We start from the raw sequence: 23,565 nt of genomic DNA, 5'->3' as shown, positions 1-23,565 counted from the left end.
AGGCGAAATATGCATACATCGAAACATTCTATGGATATGTGACGATTGCCGTAACTTAATGGAAAATATTAGATTTCGAGAGACCGTAAATACTATTCGTTCACTGAATCGAGCAGTCGAAAAGAAAATTGAAGACATGGAAGCCAATATCGCAAGAATGAACGAGAAGATCAATCAACTCTTATCCAAAACTATTCCTGCTCCTGATGAGACTGATTCATCAGGTTTTCCGCCGATTAGGTCACCGGATATGGAATTGGAAACCAAGGGTAATACAACTCCGCCTTTATCATCTACTAAGATTACTCCATCTATGTCAGATTACACCGAAACTGCAAGTACCATTAAACTTCATTTGTCATATATTGCCAATGATGTCACCGAGGACGAAGTTGTGCGAATGATTGCTGATTCAATTGGAGTCGAAGATATCGTGAGCATCAAATGCTTGAAACCAACCTGGAGGGATGCTACCACGTTGGATTTCATATCTTTTAAAGTTGAACTAGCTGGTTGCCATCGTTTACACGCTTTGCATTCTTCGAGGTGGCCAAAAGGAATCCGATGCCGGGAATTTGAAGACTTTTCGAATATGACATGGAGGCCTGTTCGATGATGGATATGATCATCAATGCAAATATCTGGTACTGTTTTTTTATAAGTTTTTGTTTTGTTTTTGTTGATCACATGTGTAGTTTGTACACCTTGCTTTAGCAAATGATTGTCGAAATGTATATCAATTATGAATAGAGTTAATTCAATAAGACAATTAATGTCAGTTGAAATAAATATAAAAAAAAATAAATAAATAAATCCTTATCCCTGCACATTTCGGCTCGCAGCACGAAGCCTTTGCGGGATGCGTTGAGCTTCTGGTAGAACTTGCGTGTTTCTTGAGAACGGCACAGCTGTTCCATCTCCTCGCACTCCGCTTCTTCCAGGCGGCGCTTCTTCTCCTGAAAAAGGCGGGTCTGCTGTCTCCGCTTCCGTCAATAACGTTCCACGTTCTGCCGGGTACCTAGCTGCAGCGCGACCGCCCGCGCTGAGTCCTTCTTCCTCCAGAATCTGTCTGCGTATGCAGTGGCGAAATCAGGTTGCTTCACTCGCTCTAGGTCGTACCGCGGCGGTCGTCGGTACCGAACATTGTTGATGACGGATAGTTTTGAGCGCAGTTTAACCATCACCAGATAGTCGATGTTAGCGCCACTATATGTCCTGACGTCGATAATGTCGGAGAAGTGCCGTCCATCAATCAAAACGTGGTCGATTTGTGATTCTGTCTGCAGTGGTGATCTCCAGGTATACCGATACGGAAGGCTGTGTTGGAAGTAGGTGCTGCGAATGGCCATATTCTTGAAGGCAGCGAAATCAATTAGTCGTAAGCCGTTTTCGTTCGTCAGCCGGTGTGTGCTGAACTTCCCAATAGTCGGTCTAAACTCCTCCTCTTGGCCAACCTGATCGTTCAAATCTCCTATGATGATTTTGACGTCGTGGCTTGGGCAGCTATCGTACTCACGTTCCAGCTGCGCGTAGAATGCGTCCTTATCATCATCAGTGCTTCCGGAGTGTGGGCTATGGACGTTGATTATGCTGAAGTTGAAGTACCGGCCTTTGATCCTCAATCTGCACATTCTCTCGTTGATCGGCCACCACCCGATCACGCGCCTTTGCATATCGCCCATCACTATGAAAGCTGTTCCCTGCTCGTGTGTGTTGCCGCAGCTCTGGTAGATGGTATGATTACCTCTAAACGTTCGCACCATTGATCCCTTCCAACAAACCTACTGCAGCGCTACGATGCCGAATCCACGGTCCTTGAGCACATCGGCGAGTATGCGTGTGCTCCCGATGAAGCTGAGAGATTTGCAGTTCCACGAACCGAATTTCCAATCGCTAGTCTCTTTTCGTCGCAGTGGTCTTCGCCGATGTTTCCGGTCCGTACTCTCTTGTTGATTGTTCGTTGCTTATGTTTTTAAAGGCTGGCTTGCAGGGCCTGACACCAAACCCCCTAAATTTCCGGAGGACCATTCCTCCTTATTTCCGGTGGACCATGGTGCACAGTTTCACTTAGAGTCCCTCGCTGGCACTCGCACAATGATCAGCCGCCCCTAACATGAAGAACAGACGCTGTTGTGAGCCGATCCTGACATGGAGAACAGACGCTCAATAAGATTTGCACCTCGGGAGAGGAGCAAACCCCCCTTCCCTGTCAGCATACGACCATAGCTCCCACCGGGGTTGGTTACCCGATCTTCCCTAAGGTTGATCGTATCCCGGCCAGCACCGCGGGGAGGTAGGGATAAGAGTTGCTGGGTAAGAGGCTAAGGACCGCGAGATGGGGTCTATTTTATTCCTTGAGGTACGCGAAGTACCAATGGTACGCTTTACCCAGCATTTGCCGTGCCGGCAAATCCGGTCGGACAATAACCCGGTGAAAATGGTTCTCGACAACGATCCGACGGGCACAAGAAGGCGAGGTGCGCAGCGGGCAAGGTGGATCGATCAGGTGGAAGATGACTTGCGGACCCTCTGTAGACTGCGTGGTTGGCGACGTGTAGCCATGGCCGAATGGAGAAGACTCTTATATACCGCACAAGCCACTTCGGCCTTAGTCTGAATAAATGAAATGAATGAATGCCACAGTGCAGTGCGCCACAAACAAACAATAGCGAAAAAACTTGAAATGAAACGTGGGCGAAAAACGGGAACGCTCGTTTTTCTATCTGAAACTGAACTGATCTGCAAACATATTTCAGCAAAACCACAGCATTTATATGTAATTGCTATATAATTCTGTTTTAAGAATTTGTTGTGCAGATATTTCGCACTGAATTTGACTTTAATATGTTGAATAATGCTCTAAATTCCTATTAGTACTCGCCTAATTTTCAACTGCCATTGCATGAATTTGTATCTTGTTAAGCAAAATTAAAACACTATGTCCAAGAGTCGGGCATGTTTCCCACCCGATTGTTTCCCAGGCGAAGAATCGAACACATTTAGGTTCTCTGTATTGGAAATTCTAATCCTGATGGCTTTATTGAAAATTTGTAGAATGCTCGTTAGCTAGCCGATTCAATCGACTAGACATGTAATTGTGCACTGAGGAAACTGATCGTATGATATGAGCATCATAAGTTATGCTTTTCATATTTTGACAAAGAAATTGTGCTGATTTTCAACTATTCATTCTAATGAAATGCATTTCATAAGACGATCTCATGATATATAATAAAATTGCCCTGATTCGAACCATGGACGTTCAGATTACGAGGCGCGTGATTATAGTCTATCGACGCATCAAGAAACCACCTCGCTGGATAACCAATTTAAATTCAGAATTTGTCGAAACAATGACTTACGATTATTACAGTTCCATTCTTATGAAATGTTCTTATAAAATTGGTCTTATGAAAATCGGGCTGTATGACTGTATTACTTCTGCTTGAATTTAAATGCACTTCATAAGTTCCTTTAAAATACACCCAACTGGTTATCAAGTTGTTCTTGATCGACTTTTTATCCATTATGACCTTTTGTCCCTTTTGACCTTTTGTCCTTTCGACTTTCTGTCCCTTTCAACGTTTTGTCTTTCGACTTTTTGTCATATATTCTGAAAATCGTACGTGTCATTTTTCTAAGTGTATATTGTAGATCCAGTTGAAAACCGAACTGAGCTCTCGCGACAATCGCATTTACTTCCGTTTCCGGATGTCGCAACTGCATCGCGAGTGGTGCGCATTTATGTCATAGCCGTGCGCCATCATGCGCACCACTCGCGATGCAGTTGCGACATTTGGAAATGGGAAAAAATGCAATTGTCGCGAGAGCTCAGTTCGGTTTTCAACTGAATCTACAATACTGGTTTATGTTTTTCCCGCAAACTGCCTTTTTTTCTTACCGCTGCAATAGGTACATGGTTCTATAATCGTAAACTATCTTTTCTACCAGTTATGAATGAAGATCCATATCATTTATAATTCTGTCTCAAAACCATTAACTCTTGGTGTGCCGATATACATACGTCGAAAAAAAAACAAAATGTTGTCAAAAACATTACTCAGACAATCATTTCTAACGTAAGAATGTCTCAAACCTTAAAAGTATTGTAACGTCATCTATGCTCAACAATCAACTAGGAACTTATGTTGCATAACCTTGATTGTTATCCACAATTGCGCTTGATGACACTCACAGACATCTACCAGAAAAGTGAGAATGTGCAACAGACACCAAGCGTCGTCGGTCACTAAATGGCATAAACAGCCGGAAATTTTAAATTATGAAATTTCATTTTATCAAGCGCGCTTGGCTGTTCTTTCACATCCTGACCGTTCACTTGGTAGTGTGGTCGAAGGAAAGTTCCTGAGGGTATGATAATCGTCGTTTTATCTGATTTGCTATCATACATCATTGCTCGTGTGTTTTTGAATTGCATGCAGCACTTATGATGAATAATGTATACCGCAGTCGGTGAACATACAGGATAAAGTTTGTAGAAATACATGCCGTAGTCATCAGAATCCTAAAAGAAACAAAAGAAGCCAATTGAACGTTTCGCATGAGTCTTTTATTATATTAGACATATATAACTGACTATTAAAGTGATAAGGGTGATGACATGTTATACATTATTTTCAATCAGTATAATTATAATGGACTGGACCGTTGCATACGAGCAAGCCAATTGAACACATGCATGTCTCAATAGGATGATTCTAGCATGGAATATCACCATGATGATTCCTAAACCTCCAACCATGGAATATTCCGTTTTCGCAGCTGCTCCTGGATTATTCAATTCTGTTTTATCGTTTATGTATAAATATGACGAATAGTCCAGGTAAGATAACATGATATAAGTGGAAGCTGGAAGCTATTGTATTAGTTACTTGTTGAAATAAGCTTCAAGAAATAAATCTATTTTATATCCAATAGAATAAATTGCATGTGTTTATTCTGTATTTCCGTGAGTGTTTTATTAGACTTTAGTCGCTTTTTAATCTTATGCAATCGTATGAAAAATAAAGACAAGTTCTATGCTATAATTGAGGTTTTTGTACTATCATCTGGCATCTTTCCATTTGGACTGTCAGAAATCAGTGCCACGCCGTACTTGGGTACGGTAGGCTCCAATCAGAGCGTGAATCAATGCAAAGTGGATAGCGTTATGGTGCAATATTCAACAATGAGATTAAATTGAGCTAGAACTTGAAAATACTGCCACGCAGACTTTGTAGGTTGATGCACGCAGAACAGACGCTATTTACATTCAAAAGAGTGTCGACATTATTCAATTTAACTCTAACATTCTTCCAGTTAGATGGTCAGTGTCTCCGAAGATTATAGATTCAATTATTTTATCATTTATACAAGGGGTTCTCTGGAATGTTTATGTAGCTTTGATTCCTGGAAAAGTGTAGGGCACATGGACGTGCTGCGAGCATGCCATTCAATTCGTAGTTGATTTTTCGGGATTTTTACCGAATTGAACAACAATATATAAATTTCACAGAGCACTATTATTCGCGTCTTTCCTCACAACACTCGTTATTATTCTTTCTTTTCCCTAAGTTGCCTTGTCCCTCCTCTCCTTAGCCACCACGTAGCGTGTTGCTCAATCGAGCTTCTCACATCTATTCCACTAGTGCTCCCAGACTCTACATTATAATACTTTGAAGCCGAAGTCGCAAGGACTTCCAAATTAACTTTAATTGAAAAATCCTCCGAACATTTTACATCAAAATTTGATCAACCGTCTAAGACGAGTTAAGCACTCTCCATTTAATTCCAACAATTAATAATAATTGGTGGAATTAAATGGAGAATGCTTAACTCGTCTTAGACGGTTGAAAACATTCCACTAAAAAGAGCTTAAAATATTTTTCTGTCAAAATTTGATGATTTTTCGCCTCGTTGATAAGTACTGGTAGTATAAAAAACAGCAGACGTCCTGAGAACCGATTATATAGGGGGACTAACGGCTTTGGCAGGTTTTGGGTGATTACACTGGGTGATTACCAAGGTTTGGGAGGATGAGGTTCTGCCGCAGGAGTGGATGGAAGGTGTCGTGTGTCCCATCTACAAAAAGGGAGATAAGCTGGATTGTAGCAACTACCGCGCAATCACATTGCTGAATGCCGCCTACAAGATACTCTCCCAAATTTTATGCCGTCGACTAACACCAATTGCAAGAGAGTTCGTGGGGCAGTACCAGGCGGGATTTATGGGTGAACGCTCTACCACAGACCAGGTGTTCGCCATACGTCAGGTATTGCAGAAATGCCGCGAATACAACGTGCCCACACATCATCTATTTATCGACTTTAAAGCCGCATATGATACAATCGATCGGGACCAGCTATGGACCGGCTAATGCACGAAAACGGATTTCCGGATAAACTGATACGGTTGATCAAGGCGACGATGGATCGGGTGATGTGCGTAGTTCGAGTTTCAGGGGCATTCTCGAGTCCCTTCGAAACCCGTTGAGGGTTACGGCAAGGTGATGGTCTTTCTTGTCTGCTATTCAACATCGCTTTGGAGGGAGTAATACGAAGGGCAGGGATTGACACGAGTGGTACGATTTTCACGAAGTCCGTCCAGCTATTTGGTTTCGCCGACGACATTGATATCATGGCACGTAACTTTGAGAGGATGGAGGAAGCCTACATCAGACTGAAAAGCGAAGCTAAACGGATTGGACTAGTCATCAACACGTCGAAGACGAAGTACATGATAGGAAGAGGCTCAAGAGAGGTCAATGTGAGCCACCCACCACGAGTTTCTATCGGTGGTGACGAAATCGAGGTGGTTGAAGAATTCGTGCACGTGGGCTCACTGGTGACCGCTGATGACGATACCAGCAGAGAAATTCGGAGACGTATAGTGGCTGGAAATCGTACGTACTTTGGACTCCGCAAGACGCTCCGATCGAATAGAGTTCGCCGCCGTACCAAACTGACTATCTACAAAACGCTTATAAGACCGGTAGTTCTCTACGGACACGAGACCTGGACGATGCTCGTGGAGGACCAACGCGCACTGGGAGTTTTCGAAAGGAAAGTGTTGCGTACCATCTATGGTGGGGTGGGGATGGCGGACGGTACGTGGAGGAGGCGAATGAACCACGAGTTGCATCAGCTGTTGGGAGAACCATCCATCGTTCACACCGCGAAAATCGGAAGACTGCGGTGGGCCGGGCACGTAGCCAGAATGTCGGACAGTAATCCGGTGAAAATGGTTCTCGACAACGATCCGACGGGAACAAGAAGGCGAGGTGCACAGCGGGCAAGGTGGATCGATCAGGTGGAGGACGACTTGCGGACCCTCCGCAGACTGCGTGGTTGGCGAAGTGCAGCCATGAACCGAGCTGAATGGAGATGTCTTTTATGTGCAGCACAGGCCACTCCGGCCTTAGTCTGATGATAAATAAAAACTTACCAACGAGGCGAAAAATCATCAAATTTTGACAGAAAAAAAATTAAGCTCTTTTTAGTGGAATGTTTTCAACACGGGCCAACTAGTAAGTTAAGGACAAGCCTCCCGGAATCCAAAGCTAAATGTACTCGCGTTTTCACCCCATTTAAAACGGAAGCCACGCAGAACTGTCATTTTTAATATTCCAGCTTTACTCGTTGCAGCATGCGTGGAATGATAAAACTTCCGTTTTGAATGGGATGCCCTTGAAAACGCGAGTGCATTTAGTTTTGGATTCCGGAAGGCTTGTCCTCAAGAATTGATTTTCACAAGGGTTTTCAGTAACGCTGGACAGTATGCCTGGCCGCTTTTATGTTTGAAATTCATTTATGTAGTGCTTCAAATATTAATATTGACAAGAAAAGTGATCGATATAGTCGAATCTATCACTTTCCAGGATTCTTTCACAAAACGGGCTGTTTATGTGTAGACTAGGCTAGACTAGACTGGCAATGGATGGATGTTATCATCTAACAAAATATATTTTATTTCTTACAAATGGCACGAATCCGACACATGGGATCTTATACAACCGGCTCAGCTAGATGTATATCGTTCGTATAATTGCTAAATGGAAAGTGGAATCAGCAGCTTGGTGATGACGAACGATGAGTACCTGCCTTAAGTGAGCCTAATGGCAATCAAGATGTGATTAGAATTTTTAATGTAGGCGCCTCGCTTGATCTTGAGGTTGGGCACTAGGCAGTAAATGATAATGCTAACGCTTCCACAGTGGATCAGAGAGACAGCGAAATTACTTCTAGCCCAGTCTAGCCGGTAAAGGAACAATTTCTATAAATAAACCGTTCTTCTCGTTCGTTGCTCATGATTGCACGAATGGATTATAAATTGTTTAATAAGCACCGAGAATAATGTGCATCGTCTTTTCTTTTGTAATTATATTTCGGGAATCCAATAGGATGAATAGTAGAAATTTATTTCTGCACATTCGGACTGGTAGCTTTGGCTTCACACATTATGAGTCCTGTAAATTAATAAGCAACGATTGTCGCCAATGCGGTGTATAAAAAACAGTCCCGGTGATTCATTGACGGGACACACTGATAATTATTTCGCTCATATCTGGATCGGAACACGAACAAAACAGCTTGCGGCTGCTTACGCATTTAGACTCTGTGCTGTGTTCTATAGGTTGTACTGGCTTTGAATGAATAATTAGGCGATGACTAACCGTGATCGTTCTATCCACTCTCAGGTAGGTAAGTGCATATATTGTAATGACCTGCAATAATCATTTGTACTCATTGCTGAGTGATAAGAACATAAGGACAACGGAATGGAATTTTACTAAAAGTTGATGGGAGATTTGTTTTTTTTTTCAATCCAACAAAATAATATGAGTTCGTAAGGTTCAACCACATGACGAGGTAATGTGATGATAACGTGACAAACACACATATCGATGCTTGGGACGCGGCAAGTATTTTCGCCCATGTTCTAATTTCCGCTATAGGCGCCAAAATCGACGAAAACCAAGTACATTTGTTATATACAACTCCAGTATTAAAATCTGTTTTTTTTACCCAAATTGAATTTTCAATTTAAAGTGTCTTTTCATCCGAAACTGAACCAGGAAAAAAATTGTCCATAACGCGAATAAATTCAATATCTAGGTTCGGTGTGGGCGGATTACGCTGAAATTTTGACACAAGTCGTAGAACCTTCTGGGGAATAGTGCAAAGATTGGCCCTTAGCCTTTTGGGTAATAGTTAGAAAATAATAGAACGTGGGGGAAATGAGCAATATTTTAGCTTCTTCAGTGGTGCGCTGGACAAAGATAGCTCCCTTCGATTCCCTGGAAAATTCTAGATCAAACTAGTCATGTGAGGTTATTATTAGGCAATTCACGGAATATGAGAACGAAGGGTAAAATCACCAAGATCTCAATTCCCAACGACGTACAGTAGACAGAGCTCACATAACACGATTTTTGGCTAAACTTGAGGTCAAATGTGTTATGTTTTGTCGATTATTTGTAACTCCGAACTTGACGAATTACATAACAAATAAGGGAAATTGGGGTAACACGAGGCTTGTAGCTTTTAAGAATAACATTTGATGTGCGGTAAGACGCGCGGCTACAAAGCAAGACCATACTTAGGGTGGCTGGGTTCGATTCCCTGTGCCGGTTTAGGCAATTTTCGAATAGGAAATTGTCTCGGCTTCCCTGGGCATAAAAGTATCATCATGTTAGCCTCATGATATACGAATGCAAAAATGGTAACTTGGCTTAGAAACCTCGCAGTTAATAACTGTGGAAGTGCTTAACGAACACTAAGCTGCGAGGCTGCTCTGTCCCAGTGTGGGGATGTAATGCCAATAAGAAGAAGAAGAAGAAGAAGAATTGAAAAAGGTGAATATCTTTAAAAACATATATTAGAATCCATAAGCATAATTGACCATTCCCGTCAAAAATTTTTATTCGCTCAATCGATTATTTGGCTTATTAAATAATATTTAAATAAGTATTTAGAAAAAAGTATTTTTTAATTTTAATACATAAATCGGAAAAGCGTTGTTTTTTAAGATTGGCCCGATTTTGAACGAACATCGGGTGAATTTTTCAGGCCGATTCACACATGCTGTTCTTTATCGGTTTTTGTTTTCGATTTTTAAAATAGTTAGAGGCTTCAAAAAATATGTATTCTCTGGGAAAGTTCTCAGGGGTATAATTTTTCTATAAAAAGTTATGTACGATTTGTCATATTATTTTTTAAAGTGGCTACTGCTTCTGCCTTATAAGCAGGAGGTCGTGGATTAAAGTCCAGGCTCGTCCCTTTCCTACTTTATATTTCTATCTTAGTTCTTTCTGTGTTTCACGTTTTACCAAAACGATTCATACTGTTATAACTATCCACACTAACAAATCCAAGACCTCCCGTGGCACCTATGAGAGGTCGTAGAATTTTCTGCATCTTTCTTAAGTAGGTGTCCAACTAACCATCCTTCCTTCAAGAATTTCAGTTTGAAAATGTATAAGGGCAAAAATATAGCTATTCCCATTGAGCACAAACGTAACCGCGAGAAATTTTAAGGATCAGGGGCTGAATGCGAGCCATTTAAAAAAAACCGTTAGCCCTGGGTCTTTGAAGGTTAATATGATACTATGATGTCAGTTGCTTGATTTTATACACTATTCTACGCTTTGAAAATCAATTTTTAAAATGAAGAGCATATCTGCAACAGTATTTTATTTGGAAGGCTCAAAATTTTTGAGCATAACGGAGACGTAGTCAGGTTATTGGATTGCCGTATTCAAGTTATTACATTAGAGGGGGACATATTTTACCGTCTTAGCCTACTTATATACTTTTAGAGCTTAATGGGAAGCGTCGAGGAACGATTTCATCGTAATTTTTATACAAACTTCAAACTGCACGTGCTCACTAATTTATTATTTATTTATTCAGACTAAGGCCGAAGTGGCCTGTGCGGTATATAAGAGTCTTCTCCATTCGGCTCGGTCCATGGCTACACGTCGCCAACCAGGCAGTCTACGGAGGGTCCGCAAGTCATCTTCCACCTGATCGATCCACCTTGCCCGCTGCGCACTTCGCCTTCTTGTGTCCGTTGGATCGTTGTCGAGAACCATTTTCACGGGGTTACTGTCCGACATCCTGGCTACGTGCCCGGCCCACCGAAGTCGTCCGATTTTCGCGGTGTGAACGATAGATGGTTCTCCCAGCAGCTGATGCAACTCGTGGTTCATTCACCTCCTCCACGTATCGTCCGCTATCTGCACCTTACCATAGATGGTACGTAGCACTTTTCATTCGAAAACTACAAGTGCGCGTTGGTCCTCCACAAGCATCGTCCAGGTCTCGTGTCCGTAGAGGACTACCGGTCTAATGAGTGTTTTGTAGATTGTCAATTTGGTACGGCGGTGAACTCTATTCGATCGGAGCGTCTTGCGGAGTCTAAAGTACGTGCGATATCCAGCCACTATGCGTCTCCGAATTTCTCTGCTGGTATCACTTTCGACAGTCACCAGTGAGCCCAAGTACGTAAATTTTTCTACCACCACGATTTCGTCACCATCGATGCAAACTCGAGGTGGGTGGCTCACATTGTCTTCTCTTGAACCCCTTCCTAGCATGTACTTCGTCTTTGACGTGTTGATGTCTAGTCCGATCCGCTTAGCTTCCCTCTTCAGTCTGATGTAGGCTTCCTCCATCTTCTCAAAGTTACGTGCCATAATATCTATGTCGTCGGCGAAGCCAAATAGCTGGACGGACTTATTGAAAATTGTACCACTCATGTTAATTCTTGCTTTTAATATAACCTCTTCCAAAGCGATGTTGAATAGCAGACACGAAAGACCATCACCTTGCCGTAACACTCTGCGCGTTTCAAAGGGACTTGAGAATGCCCCTGAAACTCGAAATACGCACATCACCCGATCCATCGTCGCTTTGATCAACCGTGTCAGTTTATCCGGAAATCCGTGTTCGTGCATTAGCTGCCATAGCTGGTCTCGATCGATTGTATCATATGTGGCTTTGCAGTCGATGAATAGATGATGGGTGGGCACGTTGTATTCGCGGCATTTCTGCAGTAATTGGCGAATGGCGAACACCTGGTCCGTGGTGGAGCGTTCGCCCATAAAACCCGCCTGGTACTCCCCCCGAACTCCCTTGCAGTTGGTGCTAGTCGACGGCATAAAATTTGGGAGAGTATCTTGTAGGTAGGTCTTGCGCGGTAGTTGCTACAATCCAGTGCAGCACTCTAGCCAGTGTTTAAATAGCTTTCCTGGTAGTTGGTCAACCCCAGGGGCTTTGTTGTTTTTCAGCCGGCCAAACTCCTCCTGGATTTCCTGGAGATCCGGAGCCGGTAGAATTATATCCTGCGCGCGTTCTCCCAGGTCCATCACCATACCGCCATCTTCGTCTGCCACATCGCCATTCAGGTGTTCTTCGTAGTGCTGCCGCCACCTTTGGATCACCTCACGCTCGTTCGTACACCCAACCAGAGAATGCATGATTTTATGACAATCTTGCATGAATTCCATGCACAGATTGCATTAAGCGGAGGCCCATGCACAGATTGCATTAAGTCAATATAGCAAGCCATTGCATTAGGTCTCTGGTCACGAGAAAAAAGAACTAGGTATGTGTTTGTGTCTACAAAGAATCTATTTTGAGGAACGATGCTTTATACATATTTTGCCAACTTTATTTTGCTTAAAAAACAAAATTGGCCTGAGACGAGAATTGACTCTTAGCCCTACACCATGCCTAGCGCAATTCGACTGACGCGCTAGCCATCTGGACTATACACCACATGAGAGAAAGAGTGATAGAAGACTATTATAATCCTCGTTCTGTGCTATGTAAATGGTTTAATTCTCATATAATCACAAGTAGAAGGATAATAGAGATAGCAAAGGGTGATGATAGTGAAATTGGCACTATGCTTGTCTGCGTCCTTGTCTGCGAATAACGCTCGCTAAATCGTTCTGCAACTGGTGATCAAGCAAATAAATAAATAAATAAACTGGTCAGTCCACCTCGCTCGCTGCGCTCCACGCCGTCTTTTATTGTCTATCCGGAATAAAGTTAGAACGTTTTTTATACCGATGTGGGATTTTTCTCCAGATACAGGCAACTTTCCCAACTTAGGAAATAGTGCGCTGGATTCGCCTAAAGATGCGCTAAACAACGCAACAATTAGTTTGACAGATAAAACTTTGGAAGAAAGTTCGGTTCGGAAGTCCCGACTTCCGAATTCTAAGTTAGTGCTACGCCGACAATACATACCGGATCGGAAACGAACACCAGCAGGGTTGCTGTCCGGCATTCTTGCAACATGCCCTGTCCATCGTACCCTTCCGGCTTTAGCTAACGTCTACACCCAAAAAACAAATCTGACAATTATTGTATAAAATCTGGGCATATACAATTTTGTAAGATTTTTATACAAATATTGTATTAAAATAATACAAATCTGTATTATTTCAATACAACAATTGTATTAAAATCTTCCGAAATTGTATATGCCCAATTATTATACAGTTTCTGTAAGGTTCTTATGCAGAACTGTATTAAAATCTGCCATCCGCTGGTTGGGTGCTGGGTCCGCCGTAGAGCTGGGCGAGCTCGTGGTTTCTTCTGGCGCCCGTAGTAGACCCGTTTTCCACAAATGATGCGCCATTGTCAACACCTAACAATATACCCTTTGTCGTCAACAGAGTTTGTTACTGACAAACGCACCTCGCAACAAGGTTTTATCAAAAACCAAAAACAGTATGACAAGAATCATTTGCCTTGCCAGAATTGAAGGTAGACAAATTCATCGACCACCTTGAAAGTATCCCAGTTTATCATAACACTGTAAACACGTAACTGTAACACCGTAACACACATATATTTATGTGACTTTTTACAAAGAAACATCCTGAATTCTTCTAAGATAAGTAGGAAAACTTTTCTCAGTTTTCACAAAATATTTATCTGCAAAACTATGTATATTTTCTGAATTACGATAAGAGATAAGTCAACTCGGGCTTAAAGTATAGGGTAAAATGCCCAATAGTGGACCCCCTGGTAGCGAATTTTTGCTCTTCCTGTCATAAGGCTTAGAAATTTTCTGCTTGGTATCTAACAACAAGCTCTGCATCCCCTCTTCACGATACATACATAAAACACCCAAATGCACGACGTTATTCGTTGAAATTAACATTTTAAAGTCTAACTGAATTCGCCTTATAGTAGACCTCTTGGTGGTCCATAATAGGAAATTGCTTCCATACAGTCGACACATCTTTTGATTTTCATGTCCCGTTTCGGGACGGTCTTCTTCCCTATTATGGACCCCCCAAAATATTCCTATAATGGACACTCTCGGGTTTATTTTTTATAGAATTGTGAAAAATCATCTAATTTTACTTTCCATAGCATTTCCAATGCATGTAATCAAATCATAGGGCTGTAAAGTAGGTTCTCCCGATAGAATTTCATAGCAAAATGTTGACATTGTGCAGTAATAATGCAAAAATGGCTGGAGGGTCCACTTTTGGTTGGGGGTCCACTATTGATAAGTCCAGAAAATTCATCCAAATTTCCGCGGGAAAGCTAATCGGATCTCATTTATGTTTTACTCAAAGTATCCACGAAATTTCCTCCAGATATGGAAAATGCTTCAGAATTCCTACTGAAAGTTCCTCCAATGCATTTATTTATTTTTTCAAACTTTTACAAGTTTGAACCATCGTGCAAAAATTTCGGAGGCGGTGTGATGCCAAAAACTGTCAGCGGCGCAACCACTACTTCCATGAATTTCTCCGGAAGTCCCTCCAGGAAATCACCTGGAAGTTATTCCAGGAATTCCTCTGGATCAGTGGCGCTGGGAGTGGGTGGGACAAGTAGGACATGTCCTACGCATGGAAATATCTACCCTTGTCCTACCCATGATTATGGCACTATGGAAAGAAAATACCATATGGATAACTAAAAGATCTAATACTATCATCATTTACACGTTTCAAATATAATGAGATGTTTGAAGGTTTTTCAGAGGTTAAACTGACAATCGTGGAGGTTTCGGGGATTGTAAAGGAGAAACCTATTCCAAAAAGCACCTCAGAGTATGTATTGAGATTTGTCTTGATGTTTATAATAGTTTCTGCTCATCCATAAATGAAATTTTTCTGTAAGTAGGGGAAATGCCAGCTTTGGGAGGTTTTGTTCTATTGTTGTTGGGGGGAGGGGGTGGGTTCTATAACTAATCATGCTTCAATTTGGCCTGAACATTCTTTGCACATCAAAGAATATTGTGGTCAAACCCTGACAATAATAGAACAAAACCTGCCAAAGCCGTCATGGTTCTTTGTGCAATTGCTTTGTTCTGACCTATCGCACATAAGCAACAGCGAAGTGTACGGTCATCATGCTTATGCTCATATTAGCTTCTAATTGCTACACCTTTGTTCATAATAATAAAAGGCTTTAGTCTAGCAAATTTTTCGTAAAAGGTGATGTTACTCACAAATAAGATCAAACGATAACTTAAATCGTTTTAGACGAATCTTAAGAAAAACAAAAATTTTACAGACTTATATTACCAACTAATGAACAGATTTAATTACCATGTTAATCAATAACACCCATCTGTTGTCCTTTCAGTACCCCGAGCTGGACCTGTCGAAATACCTCAACAAATTCGAGACTGTCGATAAGCTCATAGAACGTGCCAAAGTTCACCGTACAACCTCTGCCTCGATCAATCTGCTTCCGGACTCAGTCAATGATCTTCCTGCGGACGCGCAAGATCTTCTCAAGCGATTGCTGGAAACGAAGCCTCAGTACCGGCTGCGGTCGCTCCTCCAGCTGCAGCGTATTGCCCTGTACAAGAATTACAACTGGGAAGACGTGCGGCAGAAGAAGGTAAGAGGGTAATTAAAATTCTCACTCCATCACCTGCGGTGAGTGTAAAACATGCTCATCATCGATCTTTCGTAATAATCGTCATTTGTCATTTGGCGGATTAATTTAATTATAATTTGTTCGATCATATGTGTTTACCACGGGCAGACTATGAAAATTGGTTTTTAATTCTAGTTTTCCCCGAAGCAAATGATGGAAGATGAGGCTGCCGCATCGGATCTGGAGGCTGGCCAGTCATTCGATTTGTTCGATTGGTAATTATTAGCATCTTGTGTGTATTTTACATTACGGTGATGGAATCATCAGAAAACAGTAATGTGCTGATCATGGTAGTTGCTCTGTCGGAGCAACAACTTGAACATTAATTACTGCAAGTGTAGCGTAGTTCAGGCACAATATTTCATCTCATTGATAGAGTTAGTAGACGACAGTAGGTATTAAGGTTATAATGCAAACTTGTTAAAAAATGTCAACATCAGAATACGGAATCTTATCATACATAAGTAAAATCAAAATTATCTTTGCAAAATGTGATGTGTGATAATCATCATTCTACAACGTCAAATGATTTGAAATGAATCTACGCTATTCCTTTTTGCGCCAGAAGAAGTGCCATTATATATTAAAAACTGATTTACCTTCACAGATCAGTGCAACTGCTCAGCACAATATTATGAAAGAATTTTAAACTAAACATTTAGAGTTGATTATAATTGGTAACCTAAAACTATATTCAGAGAACAAAAAAATAGCAAGTTTCCCGCTATCGACTATAATGGCTATTATTAAATGAAAAAGGGGTGGCGATTTAGTGCCTTAGATATATTTTCAATCCGTCCATAGCAATCATGCTTACATAATTAATAACCACTAAAATACAAAATCTCTGATACAATTTACCAGTGTTTTATTATTAATTAAGTACTTCCACAGTTATCAACAGCGAGGATTCTAAGCCAATTTTTTTAAATCTTTATTATCGCGATTTTTTTTATGTTTTACAAGTTCATCACGTGTTTATAAGCCAAGCTATTATGCGGCTGATACTCCTGTAGAACTTTTTATTCAATATGAGAAAGATCATCGAATAAGGGACTATAACTAGCTAAGTGTTTTATGTAGACTTGAATATTTGAAAGGTGTGTGAAATGATTTTGTACTTATTTCGTTTAATTAAACAATTCTTTAAAGAAAATCTATCAATTTCAATAGTATGGAAACAACGCACCAAATGTTTTTATTGTTTTATTTGCAATCGTGGCCAATTGAGGATAGAAGGCTAAACCGGTACCGATAAAACCTGTGAAGAAATCGATCACAGGGTGGGCATGCTGCAAGTTGCTTCAGCATTGCACATTTGAATTGCAAAATCTAATTTTTAATTCCGAGCACAGTGAAAAAACCTAGGAAGAAATCTTTTTGCAAATTTTTGGCTTGAACAAAAAGACATAAAACTCGAGAAAATCACAACGTACATCAATTCACCGGTAAATTTAATTGGTCAATTGATATCGGTATTGGTTAGCATCGACGACGTTTGGACCACTACCGCCATGTGGCTAGTGTTCTCCTAACGATGAGTTTGTTCGCTGAATATTCCTTGTGTTATTTATGCTGTCTATAAATAGAATAATATTGATTCCAAATCCAAAGTATCGTAGGATTTAATAACTATCATTCAAAGCTCAATTATAGCGGAAAAACAACTCAATTACATTCGTCCTTCACTGCTACGATATTTAGATAAAACACTGGCTAGCATTGTTTGTCGATATCAGCTCGAAACACAAATTGATCTAATGTTTAGTTCAATCAAAAGTCGTGATGTACTAAGCTCAAATATATAATGCATTCTTCAATTTTTCCTGCTCGGTTCAATACTCCGAGAGTAAGCAAAACTATTAGGATTGGAATTGAAATATCTTGTTCCTTTGAACAAGAATTTAAAGTGTCTATGTCTTTTGATCGTTTAGTGTAACTTTCGGATAATTGCACGGCTTCAACAAGTAGGAACACAGCATATAGGGAGCATCCATAAATTACGTGACGCTTAGAGGGGAGAGGGGGTTGAGTGAAGTGTGACGACTTATACAAAAATTTTACATGCTTTATATAAAAAGTGTGACAGGGGGAGGGGGTTTGAAAATGATCGATTTTTGCGTTATGTAATTAATGGATTTTTCCGTAATTTCCATACATCGTCGTAGGGCCTAATACCAACGAAAGCAACGTCCATTTGCTAGAACTCAAGCAATTTGGAATGGATTTGGATTGGACTTCGATTTTGATTGGATTTGTATTAGACTTCGATTTGGATGTCGATAGGATTTGGATTGGATTTGTATTGTATTTGGATTTCGATGGAATTGGGATTGGATTTGGATTGGATAGACATTGCATAACATTTCTCTAGAATTGAAAATTGAAAAAAGAGAATTAGAATTAAGTTGGATTGTATTTGGTTTGGAAATCCAACGCTACGGTTTGATTGTGATACATTTTATTTTTTGGGAAAAAAAGGTTTAAATTGTAATTTATTTAACAAAAAAAATGATTCAAGGACTAACAATATAGCTATAAAGTCATTCTACGTCTATTACACATCGGAGAGTAAAGGAGGAGAAGAATGTAGTAGATAAGGTCAGGTCTATAAAATATCGAAAAAAGTGATCCACTTTACTACATTGTGATATTAGCTATCAGCAAATTTCTTATTATAGTATTCTCTTTTGTTGTGCATTTATTTTTAATGTGTAGCGAGCTACCTGGGTTTTAAGACATATTGATTCAATCTACCACGAAAACATTTCGGAATGATCGTGTCAAAAAAACGAAGTGCGGATCAGTTTGCTGAGTATTGTTGCGACGAACGGACGAGCCTAGAAACCTCGTCTGGGTCACGACATCCACTATAGCAGAACCTTCTGGCCTTACGATTATGTACGGATGAGTTTGACTAAAAAGTGTCTCTTTTATTGATTTTCGACTTTATATCGAAAATTCCTAAATTCCTAAAAAAATGGACAGGTATTTTTTAACCTCCCTTGACATATTATAGGAGAGTTGGTGTTCAGAGAACCGCTAGGAGCAACAATTGGATTCACGATTAATACTTGTACTAGGAGATAAAAGTCATGGCAAAATCCATAAGATTTAACAGTTCTGTTCCCAACGTTTCGTTTAGTTGTAAATACCTCTACACACGTTGAATGTGTGACAGCTCGTTTATAGAAATAGAGTACGGGGGTGCACCGACGCGAAGGTATGCAAGGATGTTATCGATCATTTAGTAATTTGCGTTCGATCATTTAGTAGTTTGTGAATAACTCATTACAGAAGCTGAATTTCAAAATGTGTTGTATGGTGGACTTCTAGTGCGAAGGTTTTTCTACAACTCTGCCTAATGGATTGTTGTTAGAATTCCACTAATGACGATGTTATAGCGCTAGTTGCAGCAGCTTTAACTAAATGATTGGAATTTTGTTACCATTTAGTCTAAGTTTCGGATACTATAGCTATAACTCGGATACTAGTGGAATTCAAACAACGAGCTATTTGGCAGAGTTGTAGAAAAACCTTCGCACTAAGAGTCCACCATACAACACATTTTGAAATTCAGCTTCTGGAATGAGTTATTGACAAACCACTAAATGATCGAATGCGAATTACTAAATGATCTATAACATCCTTGGGTATGTGTATTGTAGTCCCAGCATCCTCCTCAATGGACAGTATCTTTGTTCACAGTTGCAGACCAAGTATGTCAAAAAACAGTACATGCTAAATCGGGCCCATCGGCTTCGTAAGGACGTCCGGTATCATACTGTCCGTTGGACAGCACACCAACTCCACGATCTTCTTATTTCACAACTCTTCAACAAACTTCTGCGTGGTTTCGATGTGCTTTGACCTGCGGCTCATCCTTTCGCATTTGACAAAGGATTGACATCCCTGGTTGTCTTTTCGAATTACAGTCGGCAAGCGTTTCACCGAAATCCTCTAGCAGTGCTCGGAGCCACCTCTTCGCACGCTTCGCTCAATGCCATGCCACGCTCGATTTTCTACGGCTCGCCCAAGAACATACTGATCCACCAAAAAAAGAACACTAATCCAGATGTTGATTGCCGATTGTCAGGATCACCGGACCAGTCCGCATCTGAATAGCCGTTCAACCGCCAATGACCAGAAAGTATCGCTAGTCTGTTCCAGGTAGCGTAATTCTCGTTTGGCAGCAAACCAATCCAACCAAGAAGGCCCACCGAACTACCTTCATAGGATGGTAGCGGGGTTTGAGTGACATTCACATACACTTCACCACATTCTTTAGATCGCAGGTAGCCTGGATCCATTGGCGATCTCATCCCTTCAGCTTATTGCATCCCGTGTTTCTGGTTGAGCTTTGCTTTGTAATGATATAGGCGAATCCTGAACGGAGCCCTGAGTGCGCTTTACTTCGAGATACAATAAATTACGCACTGGCCTTAATGAAGTCAGTTAAAACTCCGCTTTTAAACTGTTGAAAAATCTACAATATTGCACTTTCTCATAACAACGCAGAAAATCATTCGCGTAGACGAGCAAGAATACCTCAAACTCCCGTTTTCGCACGTTCAAACACTGATCCAGCATTGAATCCAAGTTTCAAAAGGACATCGTTCAGACGCCAATTCCAGCACCTCACTGATTGCCGTCTCAATCTACACACTAACTGCTGTCGACCTGCCTCGGGAAAATTTCTTCATTGAGAGTGCCGTGAAAATATGCAGTTTTAACGTCGAAGTGGTGGACATGATAGTTCTTGTTCGCGGCAACAACAAGGAACGTACGAAATGTGGTTTGACTCGTGACTAGCGCGTAGACGTCGGAGAAATCCACTCTTTCTTTCTACGAGTAGCCCTGACCTACTATTCTGGCTTTGTACTTTACTGGTTCACCCTTTTCACCACTTTTGAGTTTGAAGACCTATTTAGAGCCCAGAAGTTTTATTCCTTTTGGTATACAAACCAACTCGTACGTTAGCTTCTTGGTAGCTACTGGGTTCTTCAAATGCACAAGATGCTCTTTCATCTACTGCATCTAGAACATAATCTCCCAAGCGTACATACGCCACATTGCCAAACGCCGACTGCTTCTGACTTATGCTTCCAGCAAATAATTCCCGGTCAAGTGACTGAAGTCGTCAATTGACCTTTTCAGTCAAAAATTGTATCTCGTTTTATGGTCTCAGTCGGTTCTTTAGCCTATTTAAGGTCAACTTTCCCAGAGAACCCATATTTTTTTAAGCCTCAACCAAAGTTTCGGATTAAATAGTTGCGCAAAGAGTATCCTCTTACACTTATTCTGAATTATGTTCCTTTTATTATGTTGGCAACTTTCATTTTTGTTCAATCCTTCATGTGGCTTCACGGGAGTGTTCACTTCTAAAGCTTTTTATTTCAATAACTAAGTCAGCCATAGATTGCAAACACGTGAGTTTCTTGTTGCTACTTTATTAGGGGGTGTATTGAAGTGTTTTGAAGCTGTTTCTAGAACAAATCTAATACATTTCAATTATTGCGTTTTGATTCGCTATTAGGCGATAACAATACTTCCGCCTTACTAACAAGCATTTGTTTACTTTGCTCGATTGGTAGACGGTTTGACAGTTCAATAGGTAGATCTTTGCGTAACTCTATATATAATAGACTGTGCCTCTTACTATTTTCAAAATCAAAAACAAAAACCGAAAAAGTGCTGCACGTGTGAACCGGCCTGAAAAATTCACCAACTGTTGGAATACCAGGTAAGGTGCGACGCCTTCCGTATTCATCCCGTTCTCCATCTTAGTGGGATGTTATGGCCGTCGACGTTATCGCAATGGGATCATGGATCGAACGTATAAGTAGCGTGGCGCAGTGGGATCATGGATCAGCCACATCCGTGTGCACTATGCCCAGAATCTGCCTTGACTTCCGATCAACAATTTACGGGAATGGATCTCGATTTCCCTTCTAAGCAAGTCTCACAGATAGTCTTCAAATCACAGTCGCTTACCTTAAATCCGGTTGGCAAACCTTCGATTAGAATCCGCTTTGTGGCAGCCCAGTCGCGATGGCCGAGCCTTCTATGCCATTGACGCTGGCAGTTCACTCGATGCTGATTTTCTGTCGCCTTCATGGCAGCACCCCGCAAAAATATCCACAAGGCCACATGGAGATCACCTAGCAAAGAAACGGAAAACCAAATCGACCACGTACTAATCGACGGTAAATTCTTCTCCGACATCACGAACGTCCGCACTTACCGCAGTCCGAATATTGAATCCGACCACTACCTCGTTGCAGTATGCGCTTAAAACTCTCGACGGTGTATAACACGCGAGAAGTCAGACGCCGCGGCTTAACATTGGGCGGCTATAAGACGGTAGATTAGCCCAAGAATACGCGCAGCAGCTGGAAGTGGCACTCCCAACGGAAGAGCAGCTAGGCGCAGCGTCTCTTGAAGATGACTGGAGAGATATTCGATCCGCCATTGGTAGCACCGCAACCGCTGCACTTGGCACGGTGCCCCCGGATCAGAGAAACGACTGGTATGACGGCGAATGTGAGCAGTTAGTGGAAGAGAAGAATGCAGCATGGGCGAGATTGTTGCAACACCGCACGAGGGCGAACGAGGCATGATATAAACGGGCGCGGAACAGGCAAAACTAGATTTTCCGGCGGAAGATCGAGACTGTGAAGAGACGGAGCAACTGTACCGCGCTAATAACACACGAAAGTTCTATGAGAAGTTAATCCGTTCACGTAAGGGCCACGTGCCACAGACTGATATGTGTAAGGACATAAACGGGAACCTTCTTAAGAACGAGCGTGAGGTGATTCAAAGGTGGTGGCAGCACTACGAAGAACACCTAAATGGCGATGTGGCAGACGAAGATGGCGGTATGGTGATGGACCTGGGAGAACGCGCGCAGGACATAATTTTACCGGCTCCGGATCTCCAGGAAATCCAGGAGGAGATTGGCCGGCTGAAGAACAACAAAGCCCCTGGAGTTGACCAACTACCAGGAGAGCTATTTAAACACGGTGGTGAGGCACTGGCTAGAGCGCTGCACTGGGTCATTACGAAGATTTGGGAGGAGGAAGTTTTGCCGCACTGCCGTAATCTGAAAAAAGTGACGTATACGCCATTTTCCAAAAATGGTGTTAACGAGTACTACTCATCGAGCTCTTTAACAAAAAAATGGAAAACATACATGTTGTAAAATGGCTTTTCCAGATTACGGCAGAGCAGGAGTGGATGGAAGGTGCCGTGTGTCCCATCTACAAAAAGGGCGATAAGCTGGATTGTAGCAACTACCGCTTAATCACATTGCTGAATGCCGCCTACAAGGTACTCTCCCAAATTTTTATGCCGTCGACTAGCACCAATTGCAAGGGAGTTCGTGGGGCAGTACCAGGCGGGTTTTATGGGCGAACACTCCACCACGGACCAGGTGTTCGCCATTCGCCAAGTACTGCAGAAATGCCGCGAATACAACGTGCCCACACATCATCTATTCATCGACTTCAAAGCCGCATATGATACAATCGATCGGGACCAGCTATGGCAATTGCACGAACACGGATTTCCGGATAAACTGATACGGTTGATCAAAACGACGATGGATCTGGTAATGTGCGTAGTTTGAGTTTCAGGGGCATTC

The 23,565-nt window shown here is 41.6% G+C and overlaps 1 protein-coding gene across 1 annotated transcript in view; it reads left to right on the top strand.

Annotated features, from left to right (window-relative positions):
- Positions 1-16,216, top strand: part of LOC134205529 (serine/threonine-protein kinase S6KL) — a 111,908-nt gene extending 95,692 nt beyond the window's left edge. Inside the window, exons 8-9 of the mRNA XM_062680817.1 lie at positions 15,621-15,881; positions 16,056-16,216. Coding sequence (XP_062536801.1) covers positions 15,621-15,881; positions 16,056-16,139 — 345 coding nt within the window. The 3' untranslated portion in view covers positions 16,140-16,216. The remainder of the gene's footprint in view (positions 1-15,620; positions 15,882-16,055) is intronic.
- The last annotated feature ends 7,349 nt before the right edge of the window (positions 16,217-23,565 follow it).

The sequence above is a fragment of the Armigeres subalbatus genome, chromosome 1 (assembly GCF_024139115.2).
Source record: "Armigeres subalbatus isolate Guangzhou_Male chromosome 1, GZ_Asu_2, whole genome shotgun sequence".
NCBI classification, from domain to species: domain Eukaryota; kingdom Metazoa; phylum Arthropoda; class Insecta; order Diptera; family Culicidae; genus Armigeres; species Armigeres subalbatus.
This window is presented reverse-complemented; position numbering and strand designations above follow the sequence as displayed.